The 25968-nt window shown below is 40.5% G+C and overlaps 7 protein-coding genes across 9 annotated transcripts; 2 read left to right on the top strand and 5 right to left on the bottom strand.

Moving 5' to 3' along the window:
- Window positions 1-117: 117 nt before the first annotated feature.
- Window positions 118-954, top strand: LOC132784357 (uncharacterized). Its single transcript, XM_060789911.1, has 3 exons — window positions 118-295; window positions 389-583; window positions 648-954. Exons 1-3 carry the CDS (start codon window positions 182-184, stop codon window positions 690-692), a joined length of 354 nt encoding a protein of 117 aa, XP_060645894.1. The 5' UTR covers window positions 118-181; the 3' UTR covers window positions 693-954.
- On the bottom strand, window positions 811-2099 carry LOC132784355 (S-adenosylmethionine mitochondrial carrier protein homolog). The gene is made up of 4 exons (XM_060789909.1): window positions 1812-2099; window positions 1481-1747; window positions 1001-1422; window positions 811-939 (listed from the first exon to the last, which is right to left on the bottom strand). The coding sequence occupies exons 1-4, from the start codon at window positions 1902-1904 to the stop codon at window positions 825-827; spliced, it is 897 nt and encodes a 298-aa protein (XP_060645892.1). The 5' UTR covers window positions 1905-2099; the 3' UTR covers window positions 811-824.
- Window positions 2100-2335: 236 nt separating this feature from the next.
- On the top strand, window positions 2336-5910 carry LOC132784354 (isocitrate dehydrogenase [NAD] subunit gamma, mitochondrial). Of its 2 annotated transcripts, none has more exons than XM_060789906.1 (6): window positions 2336-2499; window positions 2646-2723; window positions 2789-3568; window positions 3628-3814; window positions 3883-3958; window positions 4542-4809. In XM_060789906.1, the coding sequence occupies exons 1-6, from the start codon at window positions 2443-2445 to the stop codon at window positions 4570-4572; spliced, it is 1209 nt and encodes a 402-aa protein (XP_060645889.1). In that variant the 5' UTR covers window positions 2336-2442; the 3' UTR covers window positions 4573-4809. The 2 variants fall into 2 exon arrangements, with proteins under 2 accessions (XP_060645889.1, XP_060645891.1); XM_060789908.1 differs by lacking the exon at window positions 4542-4809 and adding an exon at window positions 4989-5910 and having other exon boundaries at window positions 2337-2499.
- On the bottom strand, window positions 5638-6637 carry LOC132784356 (large ribosomal subunit protein eL27). Its single transcript, XM_060789910.1, has 2 exons — window positions 6529-6637; window positions 5638-6139 (listed from the first exon to the last, which is right to left on the bottom strand). Exon 2 carries the CDS (start codon window positions 6129-6131, stop codon window positions 5724-5726), a length of 408 nt encoding a protein of 135 aa, XP_060645893.1. The 5' UTR covers window positions 6132-6139; window positions 6529-6637; the 3' UTR covers window positions 5638-5723.
- A 574-nt stretch (window positions 6638-7211) lies between these two features.
- On the bottom strand, window positions 7212-8571 carry LOC132784608 (uncharacterized). Its single transcript, XM_060790321.1, has 4 exons — window positions 8262-8571; window positions 7575-8192; window positions 7369-7505; window positions 7212-7298 (listed from the first exon to the last, which is right to left on the bottom strand). Exons 1-4 carry the CDS (start codon window positions 8554-8556, stop codon window positions 7275-7277), a joined length of 1074 nt encoding a protein of 357 aa, XP_060646304.1. The 5' UTR covers window positions 8557-8571; the 3' UTR covers window positions 7212-7274.
- A 101-nt stretch (window positions 8572-8672) lies between these two features.
- On the bottom strand, window positions 8673-14054 carry LOC132784607 (uncharacterized). Of its 2 annotated transcripts, none has more exons than XM_060790319.1 (10): window positions 13856-14054; window positions 13264-13780; window positions 13158-13202; window positions 11715-13097; window positions 10124-11657; window positions 9437-10054; window positions 9231-9367; window positions 9028-9160; window positions 8904-8964; window positions 8673-8836 (listed from the first exon to the last, which is right to left on the bottom strand). In XM_060790319.1, coding segments are annotated over exons 1-10 (4437 nt in total). In that variant the 5' UTR covers window positions 13858-14054; the 3' UTR covers window positions 8673-8829. The 2 variants fall into 2 exon arrangements, with proteins under 2 accessions (XP_060646302.1, XP_060646303.1); XM_060790320.1 differs by having other exon boundaries at window positions 13158-13199.
- A 185-nt stretch (window positions 14055-14239) lies between these two features.
- LOC132784609 (probable cardiolipin synthase (CMP-forming)) lies at window positions 14240-15899 on the bottom strand. The gene is made up of 5 exons (XM_060790322.1): window positions 15731-15899; window positions 15015-15620; window positions 14739-14954; window positions 14544-14679; window positions 14240-14490 (listed from the first exon to the last, which is right to left on the bottom strand). Exons 2-5 carry the CDS (start codon window positions 15543-15545, stop codon window positions 14378-14380), a joined length of 996 nt encoding a protein of 331 aa, XP_060646305.1. The 5' UTR covers window positions 15546-15620; window positions 15731-15899; the 3' UTR covers window positions 14240-14377.
- Window positions 15900-25968: the final 10069 nt, after the last annotated feature.

Below are 25968 nucleotides of genomic sequence, written 5' to 3'. Positions count from 1 at the left end.
AAAATTTGAATCAAATGATACTGATCACTCAAGAGCCAACTGACTATCGTTCATTACTCCGACATTATCGATAACGACAATGTTCGCACTGCGGTCACACTGGTACCGGCTTATGTTTTGACATTTAAATCCCCACAGTTCAAAACCCCGCTTCAGTCAGCAGCTAATATTAGTAATAATAATGGAAGTTAATCTAACAACAACAGCAACGCCCGAATTATTGCATCCGGAGGACGCAGAATACATTTGGCTTCCATTTTTGGTACTTGTGGGTGTTGTCATTCTCGCTGGTCTGGTAATTAAGCACACTTTTGACTTTCTTATCTGTTTTAATGTTTGTACAACTGCATTTCCCTTTTTGTGTATTTGCATATGAAAACTATTTAAGGTTTATGCAATGTCACGAATCCGTTGTTCCTACAATTGTTTGCACTTCAAGCGTCGCAATATTGCCACGCGCAACGGTTACACCAATGTCGACGAAGAAGACTCCGATGTATCCATGATGGGAGCTGATAATGATGAGGTTGGAGAACGAAATTCCATCACATATCTGCTTGATGCACGTCTACACATATCTCCAGTTAGTACACTTGTTTATTTACTGCTTACACATATGTAAATACATTATTATAACTTGATACCAGGGAAATCAACAAACAGTTGCGAGAGACGTCGCCGTACTTGCTTGATACGTCGTTGGAGAAGTTGAAGAGAAAAGACTAATTATCAATATCATTTATATATAGTATATATAAGTTTACATGCACACTTTCATTTTATTGTCTACGTTTTTGTACATTACAATTACGATCATATTGATGTTAGTTGTCGGGATTTGCAGCACCCAAAAGTCGTGTTGTTAGATCATAGAATCCGAAGAAGAACGCACCGCCTAGAGTAATCCAAAGCACGCGCGGCACAAAGCCCGCAAATAAACTGCAAATACATTAATACCCTGTAGAAATTTGTAATACATTTTAGTTATTAATCAAATTACCCGCTTAGGCCACGTTCAACGTAAATGCCACGCAAGATGCTAGGCACATTGCGACGCCGTGTCGCGCTGTCTCGTTCCGCCAGCATGATACGAGTCTTGACCACATCCAAAGGCGTTGTCAGTCCAGCCGAAATGCCACCAGCAATTGCACCACACAATGCCACAGTCAACGGTGTCGACTCATAGCCGGTCATGGGTGTCCATTGACGCTTAAAGTACTCCCACAACGGGAACTGTATTAAACTAAACGGAATCTCGCGCATAATTGTGGAGCCAAAGCCTCGATAGAGACCACGACGCAATCCCTCAGTGCGATAAGCGCGCAACAGAATCTGAAGGGCAGTCTGATGCTGTTTGTGCCCCAGCAACGTTTGCGAACGTTGTTTAGCTATTTCCACGGGCACACGTATGAGGCAAGCAAGCTAAAGTTACAAGTTTAATTGATTAGTTTAGGTAACTTGCTTAGAATCCGTAACCTACCACTTCAGCTGCCGATGCTGCCGCCATGTGCACATAGGGAGAATCTTTGGTATTGGTCACCGAGCTAAGTAGCTGCTTTCCGCACTCGTAAGTGCAAAAGAATAAGGCGGCTGTGGGTGCGCTGCCAGCAGCTGCAGGCGCAAGACCTTTATAGATGCCGCGAAAGCCGCCGGCGCGCCAAAATCCCAATTCGCTTTGCAGGCGTGTCTTAACCGTATCAATAGGAAATAGAGCTATATCCACTACAACACCCGCCACGCCGCCAGCCTACAAGATCATAAGTACATTAGCTTTTCAAGTTCCACTATACATATTTGATCCTTTGACTTACGACAAGCGCGTGTAGAAAGTTTAACTTCGGAATCGGCGAATGATAAACATCCGATTGCACTGGAATCCCAGCTGGTGCTAAATCTGCTGCCATTTGATATTGGTTTTATTTATGTTTAATAATAATAATAATCCAGTTGTCTTATGACCACATGCTGCACGACAGTTGTTTTTATTTCAAAACAAACCTCCCAAGACGAACGCGGTTGTTAACGTAACAGCAACAGAAGGAAAAACATTTTCTGATACACCGATGTATGGATGCTCTTTGAATTTAGAGACCTTTTCTCATTCCACAATTAGTTTATATGTGTAGCGCAAAACTATTTAAGATAAAAAGACAATTGTATAACCGTAATATATATTATAATCATTTAATTTATAGGTAATATTGTAATTTGTTTTTGAAACAAATTAACTTTGTTAAATAACCATAATACCCTCTCAATTACAGCGATGTTACGCTAATAGAGCTGCCAACTCAACTGCAAAACTCGATAAGTGCACGTTATCGAAAAACGTTATCGGTTCACGAACATATGATTTTGCGTTTTGGCCACAATCTTTGCCAGCAGCAATAAAAGGGTTGAAACATTTTGCAGTGCAGCGGAAAAGATTAATAAATTGCAAACATGGCCATTCGATTGACGCAAAGATTGCTGCAGACCCAGGCGCCGTTCCTTACCCGCGTAAGTTCATGCCGAGAGCGGCAACAGCTCTGAAGTGGCCAACGGAGCAGTTGCAAACAGCAAATTACATAATGCTAATGCGTCTTTGGATGGAGTGACAACAACCAGTTTTGCCAACATATGCTAAATAAACGGACTTTTTGCAGGGTTATCCGCTGCTCGTGACCAAGGAGAAGACAGAGGATGTGGCTCACACGAAATCGGCTCTGCAAAAGAAATTAACGGTCCGTATTTGAGGTTATATGGCATTTGCTTACTTATGTATATCCAACTATCAATAATATTCCAGGGAACTGACATACCCTCGGCCCAGTATGGTGGCCGCCATGGTGTAACCATGCTGCCGGGTGGCGGCATCGGTCCCGAGCTGATGGGCTATGTGCGTGAAATCTTTCGTTATTGCGGAGCACCCATTGACTTTGAGGTGATTGACATTGATCCATCCACTGAGGGCAACGAAGATTTGGAGTATGCCATCACATCGATTAAACGCAACGGTGTCGCACTCAAGGGCAACATTGAAACTAAATCGCAGAGTCTTAGCGAAGTCTCCCGCAACGTGGCCATTCGTAATGAGCTGGATCTCTATGTGAATGTGGTGCATTGCAAATCTTATCCGGGAATTCCAGCCCGTCACAAGGACATCGACATTGTGCTCATCCGTCAGAACACCGACGGCGAGTACGCGATGTTGGAGCACGAATCGGTGCGCGGTGTCGTCGAGAGTATGAAGGTGGTCACCGTGGAGAACGCCGAGCGTGTGGCACGCTATGCCTTCGAGTATGCGCGTCAGAATAATCGCAAGCGTGTAACGACCATACACAAGGCGAACATCATGAAGCTGTCCGATGGCCTGTTCTTGGAGGTGGCGAATCGTGTACACAAGGATTATCCCGAGCTGGAGCACAACAACATGATCATTGACAACACCTGCATGCAAGCTGTTTCCAATCCACACCAGTTCGATGTGATGAACATGACCAATTTATATGGCACAATTGTGTCGAATGTGATTTGTGGTCTGATCGGTGGAGCCGGTCTTATTTCAGGACGCAATTATGGTGATCACGTAGGTGGCATTTATTTAACTTAATCCTTCCCAATTCTAAACTTTTCTCTGTTTTGCAGTATGCCATCTTCGAGCCCGGTACCCGTAACACAGGCACAGCCATTGCTGGCAAGAATATTGCCAATCCGGTGGCCATGATAAATGCCAGCATTGACATGTTGAACCATCTGGGACACAACGAGCACGCAAAGGTCATCTATGATGCTACATACCAAACCATTGTTAACGATGCCATTCGTACCCCAGGTAAATCTAAAATAAAGTATTGAAATAAGATGAACATAATTTATTCAATACATTATTTTTCCATACAGATCTGGGCGGCACTCACTCCAGTACCGATGTGGTTGAGAACATACTTAAGATTTTGAGTGCCAAGCGTGTGAATTGGTAAAATAATTGACAATGAACCTAAAGCTAAGCCTACTATGTTTTTGAGATCGTCTCCTTTTTCTATTAGTGCTGTAAATTAGTCTTTAAAGAGACTTTGTAACGTCTCTTTGCTTGTCCTCTATTTACTTCACAACTGCTGCTGTCTATATTTTTTTGTATTATCTATAATTTCGTGCTCTTTTGTATTATTTTTTGTTTCCACTTCAACTTGAACAGAACTGTAAGTGTTTATTTCGTAACATATTATTTACTAGCTGCTGTTATAACCGAAAATGTGTTTAACCCTCGTCACAAAACAAGAACCACAATCACACCCAGTTACTAACGTTTGTATTAAGTTGAATTTTGTTGAATTATCTGTTTATATATAGTAAGTACATCTGTAGTATTCCCGTAGTGCACACAGAAACACCCAAAATACACACACACCAAACATGTATGTACGTATGTAGCTGCGTCGCCCATTCAATTTCGAAATTGACTGTACTCAACAATTTATTTATGTTCAAATTTAACCGATATGTTTACATCTATTTTTCTACTCCCCCAAATCCATGCTTAACCGTGGTGCTTACAACAGGCCACATGGGAACTATTTCAACCAGTCTTAGGCAAAGCAAAAACAGAGCCTTACTAAACCAAAAGAAAAAAAACAGCAAAGCAAAGAAAAACTCCTATCAAATTATATTAACACACAACTAAGCCAATCAGAGTCAAAGTGTTAGATTCCCCAACAACAAGCCAAAATGCATAACATGTTTATTGTGATGTCAAGAACCAATTTGAAACCTATCAGTTTATTTATAAGCTGGTCAAAATTATGCGCTGCTTTACCAAAAAAAAAACAATTATATATATTCTCCCTATGCCCCGGCTAAATGTTATATGTTCTGTGCACACTTCCGATGTCCAAAGTTTTGAATCACAGGTAAACTTAATCTTAAACCCATATTAAATTGATATCTATATTAAATAAGTTGATATAAACTATCTATTGACACGCGTGTTATCCACTTTTCTTTCACAGATTTCTTGCCTGGTCCCTATGAATGCTTTGAACTCTTGACCTACTTTGACTTTACTTCTTATCCCATTAGATATTCATAAATCCTAAGACAAAAAAGATAAAATTACTCATTCGTTAAATCAGAATTAAGTACAATGTCTCCTCAGATCAAGAATTTTTATGTTCAAATGAAGCAATAAACAATAGAATTGTAAATTGATTTTCAAACGATTGTAAAATTAAAACTGAATTCAAACAAAATGTATTATTCTGTTCGAATATTTAGAAAATTAAAAAAAAGATGAAATAATAATCAAAAAAAGCCCGAGTTCGTTTTCTTTTTTGGAATTGTATATCATTTTGTTGAGACAAGAATTATAAATCGCAATTAAGATAATTTTTATCTCATTTGAGTTAATTTAAATCAAATTTTCTTTTCTTTTTCTTAAGTAGAATTTGATTTTGCAATGAATAATAATATGAAACTATCTCCCAAAGTTCTTTTGATAATTTTTTCTTTTCTTCTGTACACATTATTTATATGTTATTCGGAATATAGCTGCATTCTACTAGAAATTGTTTCCCTATAACTCATCTCTACAATTTTGTCAAGAAAATAATTAGAATTTCTGGCATCGTCTTATCCATTTAAAATGAAAAAGAATTTACGTTATTTCGGTCAATTTTATCAGAATTTGGTTTTTTTATTTAACCTTAAAAAAACGGCGACATAAAAATCAAGAGTCCTCCAGCTGTTTAGAAACGCAGCTTCTGGAAAAACCACTTGTTCTTGCCCTCCTTGTACACCGACTCAAACTTGACGCGGGTCTGGAAACGGTGAGTCTTGCGCTTGACAGGATCCTTCAGGTCCTTGGGCGACAGCTTCTCGAAGCTGATGTCGTGCGCTGTGTAGCGAGTCGGCATCAAGTGGTTGTAGTTCAAGCTCTTGAGGAAAGGCTTGACCTTGGACTTCTTCTTCAGCTTGTTCTTGCCCATCTTCTTGGTTACCTTGCGTGGGTATCTGTCGATGCCGGCGACGAGCGCATGACCGAAGGGTTTCTCCGGGGTGCCATCGTCTGAGGTCTTGACGATGATGGCCTTGCGACCAGCGTAACGTCCACTAAGGACGATTACGATCTTGCCTTGTTTCATAATCTTCCTCATTTTGGCGGCTATAGTTCATTGTTGTCGTTGTTGTTGTTGAGATATGTTGACAGCGCAGTCGACGTAAACAGCGAGGGTGCATGAAAAATGGAAGAAATTTGTAATTAGCACAAATCAATAAAACTTCTTTGTATATTATGATTTCAAGCTTCCAACAAATTTGACCGCGAATGTTTCAACTATGCGACTTAATCAATTGCATTATATTTGAATTTGTTTGTATGATTTTCACAATCCGTTCAAGTGTTTTAAAATTCGTTCATCATTTGAAATACTTGTCTACGGGAATAGTTCACTTTATTCTTATTCATTTTGCGCTTGAAAAAATTGTGGTTGTCTTGTTAAATCACTAGAATTTTACGATTTTATTTTGTGTACAAAATATACGCGAACTTACAGGTCTGTTCGCTGACCGGAAAAGAAAGAAAAGATGACAGCAATTGCGACAGTTTGACAGCACGCGCAGAGTTGCCACTAAGTTTTTTTTAATCAAACGATCTGGCATGTCAAAACACAAAGCGCGTTCGCCATTCTCAACGCAACAACACAGCGCAGTGAGACCAAACTGTTTCTTGTATGTTTGTTGGATAAAAATACTGAAAAATGCCACAAGACCCATTTAAAGAGCCGTTACTCTTTAAACATTTAGTAATACCTTCATTTAACAACAAAAAAAATCGTACACTTTATTTTAATATTATATTGAAGTAAGAACAAATTTTCATTTCATTGGATTCTTATTGAAAATAAAAACATAATATAATCAAAAATGTAATACAACGTAAACATTAATTTATCTTGGTTTACTTATTGGGAATAAAACAACACTATGTATTCAAGAACTGGAACAGAAAAATAATTAGTTAAAATCAGTAAGATTAAAATGGCCGGAATTTTTAACTGGCTTACCAGCGGTTAATAAGTAGAACGCCTTCCGCATCTAAACAGTTTTTGATATTGTATTGAGTACCTAATTAATAATTAGTAAGTAATGTTAATTGTAATAAAAGGAATTAATAAGAAATTAACTTACCAATCTTTATTAGCAAAAAATCGCCAGCGCTTATAGTGTCGCGTGTAGGAAGTAGTTCACTTTTCTTCGGGTCTGTTTTGGTTTCCAAATCGTTAGTTTCAATTTCGAATTCACCATAAAAAAACAACGAATTGCTGCGTGATACAATACAAAAGTAGATCGATCAATAATCTTATAACAAAATTGTTATTCTGAAATACATACCAATTTGCTTTTAGCTTTATTAATGCCTCGGACTTGGAAGGGTTGAAAACGGATAAACCCAATAGTGTTATCGCTTCCTCCATAAAACGCATAGTCGAGTCCGCTTATTTTCGAGTACTGCAAATTGGATGCACAAGCTGAAATCAAAACAAGAATGCTAAATTAAGAATCTGTATGATAGGATTGAATGCGGTTAAGAAGCTTACAAATCTTCATTGATTTAAATTCTTGATGTGTACTGTTATCTTTGGGAATGGGTTGATCATTTAAATTTCGTAGCCAATTCAGAGGAAATCCGTCATTTTGCGACGAGTTTGTTGACTGGACCGTGGGATGACATTCCAGCGCAGGTTCAAAATCTGTTTGTGTTGCTGAAGAGACCAATGTTTTCGGTGTGACAATATCCTTGGAAGATATTGGATCATTTTTTTTTGGCCGTCCCCGCTTAGAGGTTTTCGTCTCAATTGGCTGCTCTTGCAGTTGCTCCTGCCTCATAAATTCCATAGAACGTTCTTCTGGTTGCTCAGCTATGCTACTCAATGTTATTCCGGTTAATTGCTTTCTCTTACGATTCTGTTTGTCTGCTTTAGTGTCGCTGCTTGTGACGTTGGTGGCTTCGTTGCTTGGTGTGCTACTGGCCAACGGCGGTTTGTCCACAAATAAATCCGTGTTATTAATTTGTAACTTCTTTTTTGGCTTCGGTGGTAGGGGATAAACTTTACGTTGATAGGGTTTTTTATATAGGAAGAAAAAAGGATCATCCACTGTGTGCACCCAGGTGTTGCACAATGGAATGTGTCCCCGTTTGGACTTTCGAACTCCAGCTAATTGAATAAAAATAAATATAATATTTTCAGCATATGATGCTAGGGTAAAGTGTTTATTTTGCTTACTTGTGTTTTGATCGTCATCGTGTTCGGATGGAGGCAGCGTCCGGTTTGGCAGATTAATAGCAAGATTTTCCAATTCTTTTTTGGCCTCTTCCCTGCGACTTTTTTTTGCACGCGACACTGCTGCTTTCTTTTTTTTTATCTTGACGTCGTTATTCGATGCCTTCTTTTCACCTCTGCGACGATTGCTGCTCGTATTATTACTTGTACTTGGCATCTCGTCCAATTCAGTTTCAATGGGCAGCGATGGCGGCATCACTTCCTCCCGCGAACTAACAAAACAGCACAGTGAGACCATACTGTTTCTTGTGTTTGTTGGTATAAAAATACTGAAACATGCCACAAGACCCATTTAAAGAGCCGTTACTCTTTAAGCATTTAGTAATACCTTCATTTAACAACAAAAAATATTAGCCACTTTATTTTAATATTATTATATTGAAGTAAGAACAAATTTACATTTCATTGGATTCTTATTGAAAATAAAAACATAATATAATCAAAAATGTAATACAACGTAAACATCACTTCATCTTTGTTTACTTATTGGGAATAAAACAACACTATGTATTCAAGAACTGGAACAGAAAAATAATTAGTTAAAATCAGTAAGATTAAAATGGCCGGAATTTTTAACTGGCTTACCAGCGGTTAATAAGTAGAACGCCTTCCGCATCTAAACAGTTTTTGATATTGTATTGAGTACCTAATTAATAATTAGTAAGTAATGTTAATTGTAATAAAAGGAATTAATAAGAAATTAACTTACCAATCTTTATTAGCAAAAAATCGCCAGCGCTTATAGTGTCGCGTGTAGGAAGTAGTTCACTTTTCTTCGGGTCTGTTTTGGTTTCCAAATCGTTAGTTTCAATTTCGAATTCACCATAAAAAACAACGAATTGCTGCGTGATACAATACAAAAGTAGATCGATCAATAATCTTATAACAAAATTGTTATTCTGAAATACATACCAATTTGCTTTTAGCTTTATTAATGCCTCGGACTTGGAAGGGTTGAAAACGGATAAACCCAATAGTGTTATCGCTTCCTCCATAAAACGCATAGTCGAGTCCGCTTATTTTCGAGTACTGCAAATTGGATGCACGAGCTGAAATCAAAACAAGAATGCTAAATTAAGAATCTGTATGATAGGATTGAATGCGGTTAAGAAGCTTACAAATCTTCATTGATTTAAATTCTTGATGTGTACTGTCATCTTTGGGAATGGGTTGATCATTTAAATTTCGTAGCCAATTCAGAGGAAATCCGTCATTTTGCGACGAGTTTGTTGACTGGACCGTGGGATGACATTCCAGCGCAGGTTCAAAATCTGTTTGTGTTGCTGAAGAGACCAATGTTTTCGGTGTGACAATATCCTTGGAAGATATCGGATCATTTTTTTTTGGCCGTCCCCGCTTAGAGGTTTTCGTCTCAATTGGTTGCTCTTGCAGTTGCTCCTGCCTCATAAATTCCATAGAACGTTCTTCTGGTTGCTCAGCTATGCTACTCAATGTTATTCCGGTTAATTGCTTTCTCTTACGATTGTGTTTGTCTGCTTTAGTGTCGCTGCTTGTGACGTTGGTGGCTTCGTTGCTTGGTGTGCTACTGGCCAACGGCGGTTTGTCCACAAATAAATCCGTGTTATTAATTTGTAATTTCTTTTTTGGCTTCGGTGGTAGGGGATAAACTTTGCGTTGATAGGGTTTTTTATATAGGAAGAAAAAAGGATCATCCACTGTGTGCACCCAGGTGTTGCACAATGGAATGTGTCCCCGTTTGGACTTTCGAACTCCAGCTAATTGAATAAAAATAAATATAATATTTTCAGCATATGATGCTAGGGTAAAGTGTTTATTTTGCTTACTTGTGTTTTGATCGTCATCGTGTTCGGATGGAGGCAGCGTCCGGTTTGGCAGATTAATAGCAAGATTTTCCAATTCTTTTTTGGCCTCTTCCCTGCGACTTTTTTTTGCACGCGACACTGCTGCTTCATTTTTTTTTATCTTGACGTCGTTATTCGATGCTTTCTTCTTTTTACCTCTGCGACGATTACTGCTCGTATTATTGCTTGTACTTGGCATCTCATCCAAGTCAGTTTCAATGGGCAGCGATGGCGGCATCACTTCCTCCCGCGAACTAATATGAGATGTGTTGTTGTTGAATGTTTTTGGTGGCGAATTAATGATTGTCTCTGGACCAGTGTCTACGTCATTCAATCTCACTTCATCAACACATTGCAACGACGGCATTTCCAGTTCATCTATGTTTGACTTTGGAGCCACCAACTGCTCTTCCTGCCGGGTCATGGAACGCTGAAGCTGTGGCTGTGTATTTTCCGTATCACTCGTATCTGGTTCCACAATTGTTACATGTCTCTGACGCGACTTGGACTTTCTGAACTGTTCTGGTGGATCTGCCAGTACAGTTTCATAAGATTCCACTATATTATTTTGTTCTAAATGCTTCGCTTTGGACTTTTGCAATTGTGCAGGCGGATCCGGCATTGCAGCCTCATCCGAATCGTCATCTTCAATGCGCTGTATAGATATGTGATTCTTCTTCTTGTCATTAGATTTGGCTTTTTGCAGCTGTACAGGCGAAGCTGGCATTGGTGGTGCAGCTTCATCGGAGTCATCATCTTCAATGCGTAGTCTAGATTTATGTCGCTTAAACTCTTCGGGTGGTTTTGGGAGTGCAGATACTTCCTCAGTATGCATCTCCAAGTGTGTGATCTTAGACCGTTCGCAATGACCGTTTGACTCTACGATATCCAGCTGCTCAAAGCGTCTCGACTTTGACTTTCGCATTTGTTGAGGATTTTCTGAGATCACAGTTTCATTGGACTCAATGATATCTAGTTGCTCTAAGTGCCGCGACTTGGACTTTCGGAGCTGTACAGATTGCTCTAGAGGTGGGGATTCGTTGTCTCGAATGCGCAATCTAGATCTGTAAATTCTTGACTCTTGTAATGGTGAAGTGTTCGACACACCTTCAGGTTCTTGCTCTACATGTCTGGACTTAGACTTTCTAAATTGCTCAGGCGGCTCTGGCAGAACAGTCTCATTGGTCTCCAATTGTTCTAAGTGTCGCGACTTTCGAAGCTGTGCTGTCGGTTGTGGAAGTGCATCTTCGTCGCTGTGGTCATCTTCAATCCCTTGACTAGATCTATATCTAAAGTCTGGAGGCGGCTCTGCCACCACAGTCGAGTCTTCTGTGTGCCTGGACTTGGATTTGCGCAACTGCGTTGGAGAATCTGGTAGCTGCACAATTGACTTGGAACGCCGAAAGTCGGCTGGTGGCTCTGCCAATGAAGTCGTGCTTGGCTCCTCTTTTTCCTTATGCTTAGAGCGTCTAAACTGCGCTGGTGGCGTGCAAATAGCTAGTATCTCGTCCTCACTCTGCATAATGAAAAAAATTGTTATTGGATATACGATTATACGACTATTGTCACTTACCACACTTGACTTACGACGTCTGCTACGTTTCCTTTGTTGCTTTGATATCTGTTGATAAGCATTTTCCGGTGAGCTGTCCAAGGAATCATTTCCCAATGCATTTTTCTCGCTTTCCCGTCGTAAACGCCGTCGTTCACGCATAGATCTATCCCTGAATCCAGCAGGTGCTGCAGCTGGCGACATTCTGAACGACGGATTCATGGTCGGTTTGCTGATTGCAGTTGTCGATTTTGGAATTGGTGACTTGGCGCATGGTGATGCTGTTGGCAATGGCACTTTACTTAGCGACTTCTTGGGACTGACATTATCCCGATCACGTCGCATTAGTTCCCACTTGATGTGTTCTTCAATGATCTGTCGCTCCTTTGGATTCTGGCGCCGACCGTTCAGGGGATTCAACTTGCCAAGGGAATTACGTTTGCGTAAATCAAGTATTTCATAATTGCTCATCCTGGCCAATTCCTCGGCAAACTCTTCGCCATTAATGGGCTGTTTCGATGGTTTATTGAGCACAGATTTTTTCAGAAGTTTCTGACGCTGCGTCCGTGAGGTTTGCAAATCCAACAGCATATTGGGACTTTTTGCGCGTTGCCCCGGTTTTTTTAGACGACTCTGTCTTGTTGTATTGCCACCCGGGGGTGCTAAATTTAATGGTAGTAATGAATTCAATTCTCGCTGATCATCGCTGTCGTCGTCAGTCAAGAGCGCGTTTAAGTATTTCATGTTACGTGAATTGTCAGAAGTTTGCATACTACGACTGGCAACTTTTGGAACTGCTGCTGATAAAGCTGCTCCTGGTGATGATGAAGTTGCTGCTGATTGTTGTTGGTCTTTTATTGAATTTTTGGTTTTTGGACTGAGACATGCTAATGGTATGACCACGAATGGAGCCGCTTTGGGACTGTTTGTCATAGTCTGCAGAACTTGCTGCTGAATACCATCTTGTGGCTGCGTTTCCGGCACAGTGAACTCCGACTCCCGTAGCGAATGCGCCAGCACTCGTGGTGGCGTATTTGGCGCCAGTATCTCGGCTCTAGCTGGTGAAGAGGCATATGTTCTGTTGGACAATCTGTGCGACGCATTATGAACCGAGTGCGACGGCGATAGATGCAAACGACTGTTGCTGCTTTTACGCGATGGCGAGAGCAGCAATTGTCCTGGCTCGGGGCCCATTTCGACAGTATAAGTGCGTTGAACAGTTCCATTATTTGCGTTTGCGGAGCGTTGTGATGTTGAAGACAGCGGAACCTCTTCGCGTCGTTGAGAGTACTTGAAGCTTGCGCCAACCTGCTCCTCCTGCTCCGTTGCGACAGCAACAGCAGAAGCTGCTGTTGAATTTTTAGCATGTGCATCTATTGCTGGAGTGCTGCTAATGGCAGGTATCTAAATAAATGCATATTTAATACACAAATGCAAAATGTTGGAAGCTAATTAAAAACTTACAAAAGTCATAGTGTTGGATGCAGAACTAGTTTCCTCCTGCTGCTGCTAAAGAAAAGATTTAAATTTTAAAACCTAATTCATTGGCCGGAAATATCTTTGAACTTACGGTTTTCGATGTTCGAGGCTCCGCATCGTTGAATTCTTTAAGCAGATCACGACCGCAGCTCCTGGAACGCCGTTGTATTGCCACGCGTCGCAGACGATCTGATCCTGGAATGCCTCCGCTTCGCCGCAGGTTTCTCTTCGGCGAGTTGCTAAGAGAGCGCGATGGCTGCGCATTCTCCGAAAATAATGGGGAGGCGGGTGCTTCGACAACTGGTGGTGACTGAAGTATCGCTGCATTAGCATTGTTTGTTGAGTCGCGTAGCGCATTTTTTTTAATCTCCTTCGAATTCTGTTCTGCGTCTTTGGGCTGCGGTTTTGGTGACAATTTCACCATGTCAACGTCTAAATCGCCAATGTTAAAGGAATAATTGGGTCCTCCGAGCACAAATGGAGTATTTCTGTTCTGTGGTTTGTTGGTCGTTTTGAGTTTAAGAAATTCATTCAAGCGATCCCCATAAGAGGCAGTCTCATTCAAGATGTCGTCCAACTCGCGCATTGTGTTGTCGCTTAATTTCGCCCTGTAAAAAAATGCCATGTTTATTAAAGTATTTGTCTTTGCACTCACTTAATTGTTAGTCTCTCGATACACTTACATTTTAATGCAGCACTATGTTTTTGACAATATGTAGCATACACCTTTTTTAATTGCGTTCTCTCATTTAAAAAAAATGCAAGCAAATAAGCGCGTCACTTGAATGCCAACGTTATACAACACTTGCGATGGTGAATTTTGTTCTTCATTAACATCGATAAATATTTCGATAATAATTGAAACTTGATGGTGATATCGTAAGCGTAAAAGTAAAAAAAGTTTTGAAGAAAATGAATTAAATAAATGTACAATATTGTGAGCATAAAATCTGACGTTGTAATTTCTAAAAAAAGGGAATATAGCAATATATCATATATGCGCAAGACATGCGTTCATAGAGCTCAACTGTTGAGCAACCCTTGCGTATTCAAATAAATAGAAGCCGTTTATAAACAAATAAGAATTTTTAATTCAAGCAGTTTTTGTGTATACTTAATTACAAAAAGTCGTTACATACTAATCATTGCAATTGGTGTTCTATTACTATGGTTCTGTGTAATAGCAAATAGTAAATGTTTTCAGTTCATTTTTTGTGTATAATTTTAAAAGTGTCACGTCTATTGATGACGTAGCTGAGCGCAGCGGCAACGGTTGTGACGCCTGTTAGATACCAAAGTCCATGAAGAGCCGGGTGGTCTACAGATGGGTTTCTATTAGTACAAGCATTGAGGGAAATGAGGCATATTTACCAAGATAGTTCCATATGGGCGCACCAAGACTAATGCCAATGGTGGCTAACTGCACTCCCGTATTGACCTTGCTGATGAATGTTGGTTCCAACTGGGCAGTCACATGGGTGGCATCAAAGTACCGCGAAAACGTTTTCTGTAAACATATATTTAGGAGACTGTACACTTAAATCTTGTATATCTATAAATACTCACTGGCGGTGGCAGACTAATGTAGCGTATAACAAAACCAGCTCCAATGAGGAAGACATCACGGAAGACAACAACACCCGTTAGCCACATTGGTAGCAGTTCGCTGTAACATAAAGAAATGACCAAGGAGCCCATTAACAGCTTGTCAGCCATGGGATCCAGAAAGGAACCAGCCTTGCTGGCCTGCGATGGCCAACGACGCGCAATCTGTCCATCTAACTACAAAGGAAGACTTTTATAGCAAACGACTGCCATTATAATGCAAATAAACTTGCTTACCAGATCTGTGATGCCGGCAATGACCAGCAAACTCATGCCCATCGTGTAGTCGCCTTGTACAATCACGTAGCCAATATAGGGCGAGAGTATTGCACGGCTTATGGTCAACATATTGGGTATGGTCATAATGTTTTCACGCTCTTCGCGAATCTCGTCAATCTTCTCGCGCACACGCTCCTGTACCTTGTTTCGTGCCTCACGTATGTCATCGACCAAGAAGTTTTTGCGCTCAATGAATTCAGCGCGCTGTTTGTCGATGGCATTCTGCAGGATATCGCGACCCTGTAGTGTACGCAGATGCAAAGATTGCTTCTTGGCGTCTGCATACAATCGTAACCGGGCAACATCCCAATTTCGACGCTGATTGATGTCCAAGAACGAAATGCGTATGAAGCCCGTGGCAGCTGCGTAGCGATTGAGACAGTTCACAAAGCTGTTGCCGCCTACTCCCAGCACGTGCTTCAATGTTGTTGCGGCTCCATGGTGCAATCCACCGGCATGCATTTGCCGAAAAACGATAGCAGGCAGCATTTTTGGTTATAGTTTGGAGCACTTTGATAATAATTTAATAAGCTTCAAGTGATTGCAATGTTGTTTGTTTACGCCCTGCCAATAAACAAATTGAATTTATTTTTATTTGCTGTCATCTTGTGGCCTTGGCCAATCAGGTGGTTATTGACACCCCTCTGTGACAAAACTGATCATTGTTATCATACCATTGGTTGTTTTCTGGATGCTTTAGAGCGGCGACAGTACAAACACAGATTGTGTGTACACCGCCAAGTCGTAAATTACATGAATTCAAATTTTATCAATAATTTAAAGTCGAATGTTGTATTTATTACACAAGTTAGCCGCGACGAGTTGCCACCCTTAAGCAATGTTGCCAACTGTCTTACGCACAACTAGGTGGCAGCATCAGCATTTCCAAATGCTGTCCGGCAATGGGCGCGCACATTTAAAATGTTAAATATTATAGGTTTAATGAATTGACCTTGTAAAAGGTAAGGACGTATTTTGTTTATTTAAGCTACTTGCATATTAATTGGGTTTTCATTAAGATCAAGCTCAACATGGCAGGCACGGAAACCATATATTTGCAGTTTCTTCATTAATAAGCAAGTTAACCGCAAAGGACATCAAGGATGTCCGTAGTAACATAGTCTGTACTTGTCAGTGATGAAATTGGTTTAAACTTAATTATGCTCTTACTTGCCGAAAGAAGCCTTGGCTGTGCAAATATAATATAAATTATTTAAACGTATGTAACTACAATTAAACTTAAGAATTAATTTGTATCCATATTTTGTAATTAAATTAATTGTTTTCAACTTCATAGTGTGAAAAAAGAGATTTTTTAGGAAGTGGTCACTTATTTAAATGATGTCAAGTATTTTATTTAATCAACCAATTCCGGCAGTGAAATGCATTTTGATTATATAAACATACAGAATATTGACACAAACATGTACACATACATTAAGACAAGTTTGTTAAGTGTAACAAAGTTCAACGAACATGCAAACAAAGCAAAAGTAAATAAATAAATGTGCGCTGCACATTTGCTCAATTAAAAATCTGAGCGCGACGCTGGATGGCGTCCATTAAATATTAACACAATATGACATTGCCTTTGGCCCCGATGGCGTTGACGGCGCTACTTCCGGAGGCGGCATGCCCGGGATGCCTGTTAAGTTCATAATTACGGCAAGGACAAGGCGACAAAAGTAGCATACCAAAGAAATTGCATGCCTTGAGCGTGCCACACTGTCCTCCAATCTCTCATTCTCTGGTGTTCTGTTTCTCAGTCTTCCTATCTTCTGTATCTGCGTCTCCATCAGCATTAAAAATAAAGTGCAGCAGTAGCAGCAGCAACAACAACAAGGATAATAATGTCATGGGATGTCAGCCATCATTTTGTATGGACAAAAGCAAGTTAATTTTTGACGTCCTGTGATTCCTGCCATTGCCACTGAGTAGCTACATGCAATCAGCGCAATTTTTATCAGTGCTGTCACGAAGAGAGAAATAGCAGAGAAAGAATGGCGATACTCAGAATGTTGCATGAATCTGATAAGAGGTACTTTAACTTTTCGCATTAAATTTTCTAGACGGTCTGATGTGTTTAAACTATAAGTATTGAGTAGGAATTTGAAAAAATAAGATTAAGGAAGCCAAAAATGAAAATTGCAAAACAAGTTTGTAATTTTCATGCTCAAACTGAAACACAAAATTCTAAAGTTTAATAGAATGATTGCTTAAGTAATTTCAAAGTATTTAATATATTTATATATATACAATCAAGATTTTGAGGTATCTAACTGAATCTAAAAACTGTTGTAATTATAACTTAATTTATGCTTTGTAAAGTATTTTGATTAGGTACTTTAGCGTAAATTAATTAATTAATATATTATTTTAACGATGGAAGTGTATTTTGCTTAATGCTTTCCATAAATGTGACCTCTGATTGGTTTCCTTTATATTTTCTTAAAAATTAAAAACAAAATTCTACATGCCTCATTGCGCTTCATTAATCAAAAGTAATTTTCCGCCTTTTCGCAAGGCCAGCCAGCGCCACCTGCCGCCCAAGATGGTAAAAATGTCAGGGGCAGTAAAAATGACGGCCATTTTGCATGGCCACCGGACATTATATGCCTCTCGCTCTCGCTCTCTTTCTTGTGGTCGCTCCTTATGAGTATGTGTGGGTTCTTGTGGGTGTATGTTGCTAATTAACTGTTTTACATTAAGTGGCCATAAAGACAGAGGCTGCTGCACATTTTAGTCTATTTTAATGTGGCCGCACAAATGGCAGGCGTGATCGGCTTGGACAATGAGCAGGAGTATGACCATGAGCTGAATCATGAGCATCAGGAAGCATTGGCCATTAGCTGTTTGGCTGTTCGCAGCGTATTTGTGGGGACTGGGTCTTAAATGATTTACGAACGTTTTAAAGACCGACCATAAAAGCCATAACCGAAGCAAAGCAAAGCAAAGTGAAGAGAAGGCTAGATAGCTGTTTTGTATTTAATTTAATTAAATACTTTACTTGGTCTTTGGCTCTGCTGAATGGTTAATGTGGTCTGCATAAATTTGTGGCAAACTCATTTGCTGTAAATTATTTGCGGCCATTTCTGGCTTCTGGCGAAAATGACTGCAGCAGAAGTTAAACTGGAAATCGGTTAAGTAAATGCCACATAGGCAAAAGGCGTGCTGACCATTTACTGGACCAAAGATTTATGAGGCTGACCGTTGTCTTTTTGCCTTCGCAAGTAAATCAAAATCTGCACAAAATTACTAGTACCATTTTGTGGCATTTGGTAAAAGTTTTCTGTTTTTTTGGCGAAAAGCACTGAAACATTTTTGAGGCAGGTGTTCACTCCGTTCAACTGGTCTCTCCAGCCCATGTCCACAAATCACAAACCAATGACGGCTAATTAGAGTGAAAAATAACAGCAGCGCCGCAAGTGTAACAATGACTTTTGCAACAAAGAATTCTCAACTATTTCAAGCTGTGGTCCTTCTACTGCTGTTACCGCTGCTGCTGCTGCCGTTCCTGTTGTTGTTCCAGCTTTTGGGCTGCTTCACTCCTGTTCACTTTTGTTCTAAGTTATCAAGCGCAAGTGGCGGCAAACTTTTTGCCCATGATGTTGTACTGCTTTGAGCCGGGTTTGTGGACCGGGGGGACAATTTAAAAGAAGATTAAACCGCAGCTGCCTTGGTCGCCATGTGCGCTTCAGTTTGCCCCGGCACCCCCTTGCCACCGTGACTGTGGCAACATCAAAAGGCGCCATTGCAAAACTTTGCAGCCGCTCCAGGGACACGAAGGACTGGCGATTTTCAGGCGACACTTGTCGAAAGTTGCGCGTAATTACGACTATGTGCGGGCACAGCGTGTGAACGAAGTTGAACTAGAATTTCTCCAGTTCCAAAGGGAGAGAGAGAGAGAGAGAGGAGGCTCGGGGTGACAGTCAAAACGACACCTCGCTGCGGGCCTTCGTTTAGTTTATGTATTGGATACCCTACGCTCAGTTGTATCGGGTACACTTCAAATTCCCCAGTTGAAAATATTTGTTGTTTTGTAAGTTTAACCTGAGATTAATTTATATAATAAATTACAAATTAATTTTATACATTTTTTTTTCTTTTATTTCAGTTTCAATAACTTTAAACAAGTGCAGCTCATAAATACTTCTGCTAGGCTGACATCTTTCTAAACTAACCCGAGACAATAACAAAAATATTCACACACAAAACTTTGTAGGGTTTGCTCTGATTTTTAGACTTGCATTGTTTGACATTTCAGCTTTGGTGTATGGCCATTGTTTGGAGCAAGTACCCCCCACTGAAGGGGGGATTATTTCAATTTTTAAGAAGACTTTCCATATACTGACAAACGACCGACGTATTAATGTGCTTTTAATATAATGAAGGCACACTTAAATGGCGGCTCACTTGAGTAGACAATGAATGAAAACGAAATGATAGACAATGATATGAATACGAAAGGGCGGCTGAGGTGCTGGCAACCATCAATCAAAACCGAAGGCCGAAAGTCGTATGAGAACTATAATAAAATCATTAGACTGGTAATCCCCAAACGTTTGCGCTTCCAAAATCAAAATAAAATCATCAGGCTGGAATGATGATGAATGGTTTGGTTAGGCCGTTTTGTGGTGCCCACAGAATCTCTTATTGGTCATGACAAAATCTTTCTACGCTCGCCAATCTCTTTTTAATAAACAAAATACAAACACTGGGGAAAGAAAGAGAGACTCGGCGAGAGAGAAAGAGAAAGAGAGTGGCAACTAGAATATATGGGCCAAATGATTGTGTTGGCCATGGTTCACTAGCCAACACTCAACAGCCACTGGGAGCAACAACAAATACACAAACAACAGCTGAGATGACCCCACGGCATCATTATCAGACAAAACAACTTGCATTGCAAGCTGGAATGGTCTTTTCCTCTTCTTCGTCTACTGCTGCTGCCGCTTTTTTTTGCTGTTTTTGTTTTTGGACTGGCTGCTCACTGGCTGGCAAAGAAAAATGAAAATGTTTAACGGGAAAAATAAAATACTCACGTTTCTTTCCCAGGCGAACGTGATTCAATTTGTTTTGTTGGTTAGAAAACTAAAATAGCAAAAAGAATATGAGCAAAGCAAAGCAGAGGCAACCAAAGTACAACAAGCCAAAACCAAGCCAACGCAACGCAACGCAAAGCAAGGCGAGGCGAAAAAGCATAGCGAAAAAACCAAAAAAAAAAAATTATAGCAATGGCAATGGCTGCAAAAACATTAAATGTAGACCGTCGCTGCCATTTGCCCCAAAAAAAAAAAGAAAAAAATGCTAGAGCCCTCAGAGCTCAGTGCCTATCAGCAGTCAGACGGTCAGCCGTATGAGAGCCTTAAAGCTAAGATCAAGTCGGTCAGTTGGCCAAACTATGAATGAAAGCAACAACTGCAATATACGACCGCCGCCCAAAAGTAGGCAACGAAAAATCGCTGTTATAAAAATGCGGGTTGATTGAGAAGTGGTTGTAAGTAGGAATATTTTATTTATATATTCAAAATTAGATAAATACATTAATATTTAAATAATTTAGATTTAGTTAAAGTTAAAAAGTTTTTCATTAAGGCGGTCAACTGGCCAAACTATGAATGAAAGCAACAACTGCAATATACGACTACCGCCCAAAAGTAGGCAACGAAAAATCGCTGTTATAAAAATGCGGGTTGATTGAGAAGTGGTTGTAAGTAGGAATATTTTATTTATATATTCAAAATTAGATAAATACATTAATATTTCAATAATTTAGATTTAGTTGAAGTTAAAAAGTTTTTCATTAAGGCGGCCAAACTATGAATGAAAGCAACAACTGCAAGATACGACTGAAAATATGTTGTGATTGAGTACTGGCAAGTAACTTGGGATATAGTTACTATAGCCGAAAATTAGATAAATATAATAATAAATCGAAGAGCTTGAGTTTAAATTCATAAATATTTCATCATTCACACCACTCGGAACTTTGTTGACCAACCCTCGCGTTAACAAATGAAGTTAAGTATGTGTGTGGCCAGCAAACATGGCCGCACCCACACAGCCGCACTTGTAATGCGGCATCATGTCCATTGTGCAGCCTGGGAAGGTCATTTTAAATTAGTTTTTGGTATTTTATTTTTTCTTTTGTTTCTTGGCAACGTTTTCAGTTACTACGACTACATTTTCCGCCAGCTTGTGGACGACTGTTGAGGCTTTGGGCTTTAGTTACGTATACGAGTATTTGACAATGTTTATCCAGGGAATTGCGCTTGGCGCGAGTGTGTAAGTGTGTGTGTGTTTGTTTGTGTGAAAATATTGCTTATGCGTCGAGTGTGGCTGTTATGACAATTACGTAACACATTTGCGTCACGTAAGTGAACCGAGAAGCCAGCTTATATACGCAATGGCAAAGTAATCTCAACTCATGCTGCTCTCAACTGGTCAACAGAACAGCTTACTCATGCCATCTTCGATTTGGCGATGGCAAAGCGCCACTCAGGATGACATGCCAATATGTATAGTATATATAGTGAGTTGAAGACGAACAGGAAGAAGGTCTGAGGTCCACGTGCTCGAGTGTCTGACAATATCAACAACTTCATTTTGCCTAAAAGCTGGACCAAAATGCGAAAATTAATGGCTGTTGAGTCTGGGAGTCTCATCCAATTGTTGACAATTGTTGTGCATGTCACAAAAAGTAATAATAAAATAACATCGTCAAAGTGCGTAACACACTTGGACCACCTGTCAGTCCATGCCCCAGTTGTGCAGAGTGTGACCAGGTTTATCAATTCACAATCTTTTATTGAAAATTACTTTTCAATTGCATATTAAATCATTCCGATTTTATGAACTCAAAAACTGCAAATATTTCCCAGTTTTGATTTTTATAATTCACCAAAAATTGCGCTGATTGAATTCAAGATTTTAGTGGCCCTGGTTTGTGGTCACACTATTTTGCTGACGCCTTCGCACAACTGGCTGCAATAGAAATCTTTCAATAATTTGCCCAAAAGTCGTTTTGTCATTTTGAGGACACGTTCTACCCATGCCCCTAACTCCCTGGCGAGGGGTCGCTGCTCGTTACATCGCGGCCTGCACAATCACAATGTCGTCTGGGCTGTTTCTTTATTGGAATTGTCGTAAAAAGTCGATAACAGAGAGCCAGCAGCTGGAGCCGAGACGGCTGCTGCTACTGCTGCTGTTGCTGTTGGGTGCAGGTCACAAGCAATTTAATGTCAATTTTGGTATTAAACGTGCTGTCCAGCAATTCACCTGCTGTTCCGCCTGTCACCCACACACGCCACTAAAAGAGAACGAGAGCAAGGGAGAAAGGGAGAGAGATGCCAGTTTGCCAGCGAATGTTTGCCCAGATGCCGCAAACGCACACTCACTTAAGCACACACACACATACACAAATGGATATGAGCATATGTCTTCTAGTATTGTGTCGGATCTGGATGTAGCTTCAGTTGGTGTAGCAGATTTGGTCCAATAACTTTTGCAAATTAATGTTGACATTGACCGCTGGCAGTTGATTAAATGTAATTAATTTCTCTAGAAATGCACGTGTTGATTATTTGTTAACACTGTTAACAACATGTGTGTATGTTAGCGAATTATGTACATTTACTTTGTTTGCTTTTGTGTGTGCGTTTAGCATTTAATTAGTTTTTAGTGCAATTTCGACCCCCTCCAAGTATGCAACATTATTTTATGAAGTGGCTGCAAATGGCAAAGCAACAAAACAGCTTAACAGCAGTTGTTGTTGTGGTGGCTGCTGTTGGTAAATCGTGTCACACATACATGTTAATATGCTCACACACACACACAGTCATATTCACATTCACATTCACTTACACGGTGACAACTGCAAGCTGCTGCCAAACGCAGCGAAACTTTTACTTTTGAGAACTGAGGGAGAGAAAAAAAAAATAAAGAAAATTGCGCTCGTTGCGCTCGCTTTTCAGTCTGTCGCTGGCGTTTCAAGTTGAAAATTTGCAAACAAGCCGAAAGACGCAACGAAATTATACGTATATACTATATGTCTGTGTTTTTGCTGCACGCGGCATGGTTGCGAGGTTAAGTTTGGGGCCAACTCGGCGTGAATGAAAACTCAGCGCTATTTTAATACGCTTTCTTTAAGCGTGCAGTCAAATTAAAACATATACACAGAATATTTAAGCTATTTGAAAAGTGCTCTAATTAGAAGAAGTGATATTTGAAATGCTAAAACAAATTAAATACTCATGGGTAAAATTCGATAGCGTATACGAAATTGCCAAGTTTCGAAGCCAACAAGTTGAATTTAAGCCACATGGAGAGGACACAAATAAAAGGCCAAAGCAAAAGGCCAAGTGAAAGCGCGAAAGACAAACGACAGTTTGCATCAAGGCCAATACGATGTATATGTCCAACACACTCACACACACACATACACACATGTTCTCACTCATACGCATTGGCATGGATGTGTTTGTTAAGTCAGCTGCCGCCATTTTGTAACCATTTTTCCATGTCACTCACACGCACACACAAAGCGAATACTTTCTTGCTTGCTGCTTGCCCCTGGAACGCGGCATTTGCCTCGATTTAGTTGCTACAACGTTCGTTCATTGCCTTTGGGTTGATGAATTTTCCGCACGCTCTGCTGTTGTCTGCAAAGTTATTTTATACAGTGTGAAAATGAAGAAAAACTCGTCACTTGATTAGAAAATGTGCATGCTGATGAAGGTCTCTCTCTGTCGCTTTCTCTCAGTCTCTGTTTCTGTGTTATTTTTCTCAGTCTCTCTCTCTCTGTCGAATGGGTCCAAAACAGCAATTAGGCAAATTGCCAACATGCTCTCCAATGACAGTGCGAATTTGGTTTTAAACTCACACACATGTTATCACACTCACATTCTCACACATGCTTATCGACTTGAGTTGTCTTTGGCTTGACTTGATTAACCTGCTTGGCAACCTTACGAGTCGTCGCTCATTCCCATATATATGAACATATATGTGCATTGACCCAGTCTCCACGCAAAAGACGGAGGCTTTCAGGCGTAATTACATTAACAATTCCAAAAACATTTGGAAGCATGTGCCGCATGTGGCGGCCAAAACTCGTGTAATGTCACTCACTGCTGGGCATTCAATGTGGCACGAAACGTATCCATTATTCAGAACGTGGTGCAAACAACTCGACCGACAAGCCAACAACGTGGCTACGTGTAAGACGACGCAACAAACCACCCGTCGATCCTCTTACCCATTCACACACTAATCCACACACCCATACACCCACACATACAAATTCATAGTCGGCCATCATGTGGCCTCAGCATATTTGGCGTATGAACTTGCATAACCTTGTGTGCAAGAGGCATGCAACTAGCTTCAGGGGCAGTGCTGACAAAAACAACAATTCCAGAGAGCAATACATGACTGCACTACACTTGACCAGTTGCATTGAAGAAGACTTTGATAGCTTTGGTGGTCAGTTGGCTGCCTTAAGCGACACAAACTACACTATAAAAGCTGTCTGGAAATTCACTAATTAGAATCTTCCCAGTTAGGGCAACTAATCGACCAAATTCATGATGAGATGTAAATGTTTTGATATGAGATAACATCAACCTGATTATATTGTCCTATATAGTGCTATCGATTGACGGTGACATATAAAAAAAAAGCGCTCTACGCTACGTTTCAATTTTGATAACAACATTTTCGTCGCTGAACGCTAACGTAGCTGTCTATATTAGTTGGCCTGAGGTTGGTTGAGGCCTTGATAAATGCTATAAATGGACTCTGCAATGGACTTTTCAACTGTCAGTTAACTTGTTATCGCAGAGTGGCCATCAAAACGAAAAACTGAATGCATTCCACTTTTGCCACGGGCATGGTCCATGCGGCTAGCATCATAAGTCACACAGCGTGGCAAGAGCATGCTGCACAAAAGTCAACCGCACCGTTGCCGCTGTTGCCGTTTGCCACATTCTTTGCCACAGTCACAAAAGTGCCAGATGTTTTGCCTCATTGGCCAGAAGGAGGAGGAGGGAGAAGTGAAGTGAAGTGGGAGGCAGGCAGCAGCACTCAACTAGTCCATGGACTTGGTCTCGCTTGTTGTGCCGGCTGGCCTGCGGCAGCAAAATGACCAAAATGTATGTTGTTCCGGCTGAATTGCAGATTTAGTCCGATGAGTCCGGCCACAGTGCTGCACACACGTGTGCCTTCCTTGTATATCACTGCAATTTAGGAATGGTTGCATTTTCATCCTCTACCCCTCTTCTATGGCCCTGCACACAATCATACTTAGCTTAAACTGCTAAGCAGCCTATGGAAATTATCACAGGCGGAGTGTGGAGAATATGGCTGACGAAATCGATACAATTGAAAACGCTTAGTGTATTTTGGGTGCGGGATAAGCGGCTTATGCTTATGCTTAACTTGTCGCTGACAGTCGCCTGTCGTCTGTCGAACAATAAATACGAATAATGTGTTGCCTGCTTTTAGGCGCGACACATAAATTATAACAATAAAGACACCGAAAGGCATAAAAAATGGCATTTATTCGCCATTTGGGCACGAAAATCGCTGCGTCTGACTTTGCCCCGAAGGCACCCTGATAATTTGCGTCTATAAATTAACCAAAAGTTTAGCCCGCACACTACTCAACCACACACATACACCAGCACATAGTAGGCATGACATTCTCATGCGTGAGGTCAAATATGGCCACTATTCAATGGCCAGCGAATTGACTTCCGATTGGTTGCTCCGGGGCCACACGGGTAAAATTAAAAATACTGCCCAATATGTATGTGCGAGTGTGTGTGTGTGTGTGTGCAGTCCATTCCAAAATTGCTTTGTGTGTTATGGCCATTAGTGAGTGCGGGTTGAGTTTCAGTTCAGTTTCAGCTCC

This window comes from Drosophila nasuta, chromosome 2R (assembly GCF_023558535.2).
Source record: "Drosophila nasuta strain 15112-1781.00 chromosome 2R, ASM2355853v1, whole genome shotgun sequence".
Lineage (NCBI taxonomy): Eukaryota > Metazoa > Arthropoda > Insecta > Diptera > Drosophilidae > Drosophila > Drosophila nasuta.
This window is presented reverse-complemented; position numbering and strand designations above follow the sequence as displayed.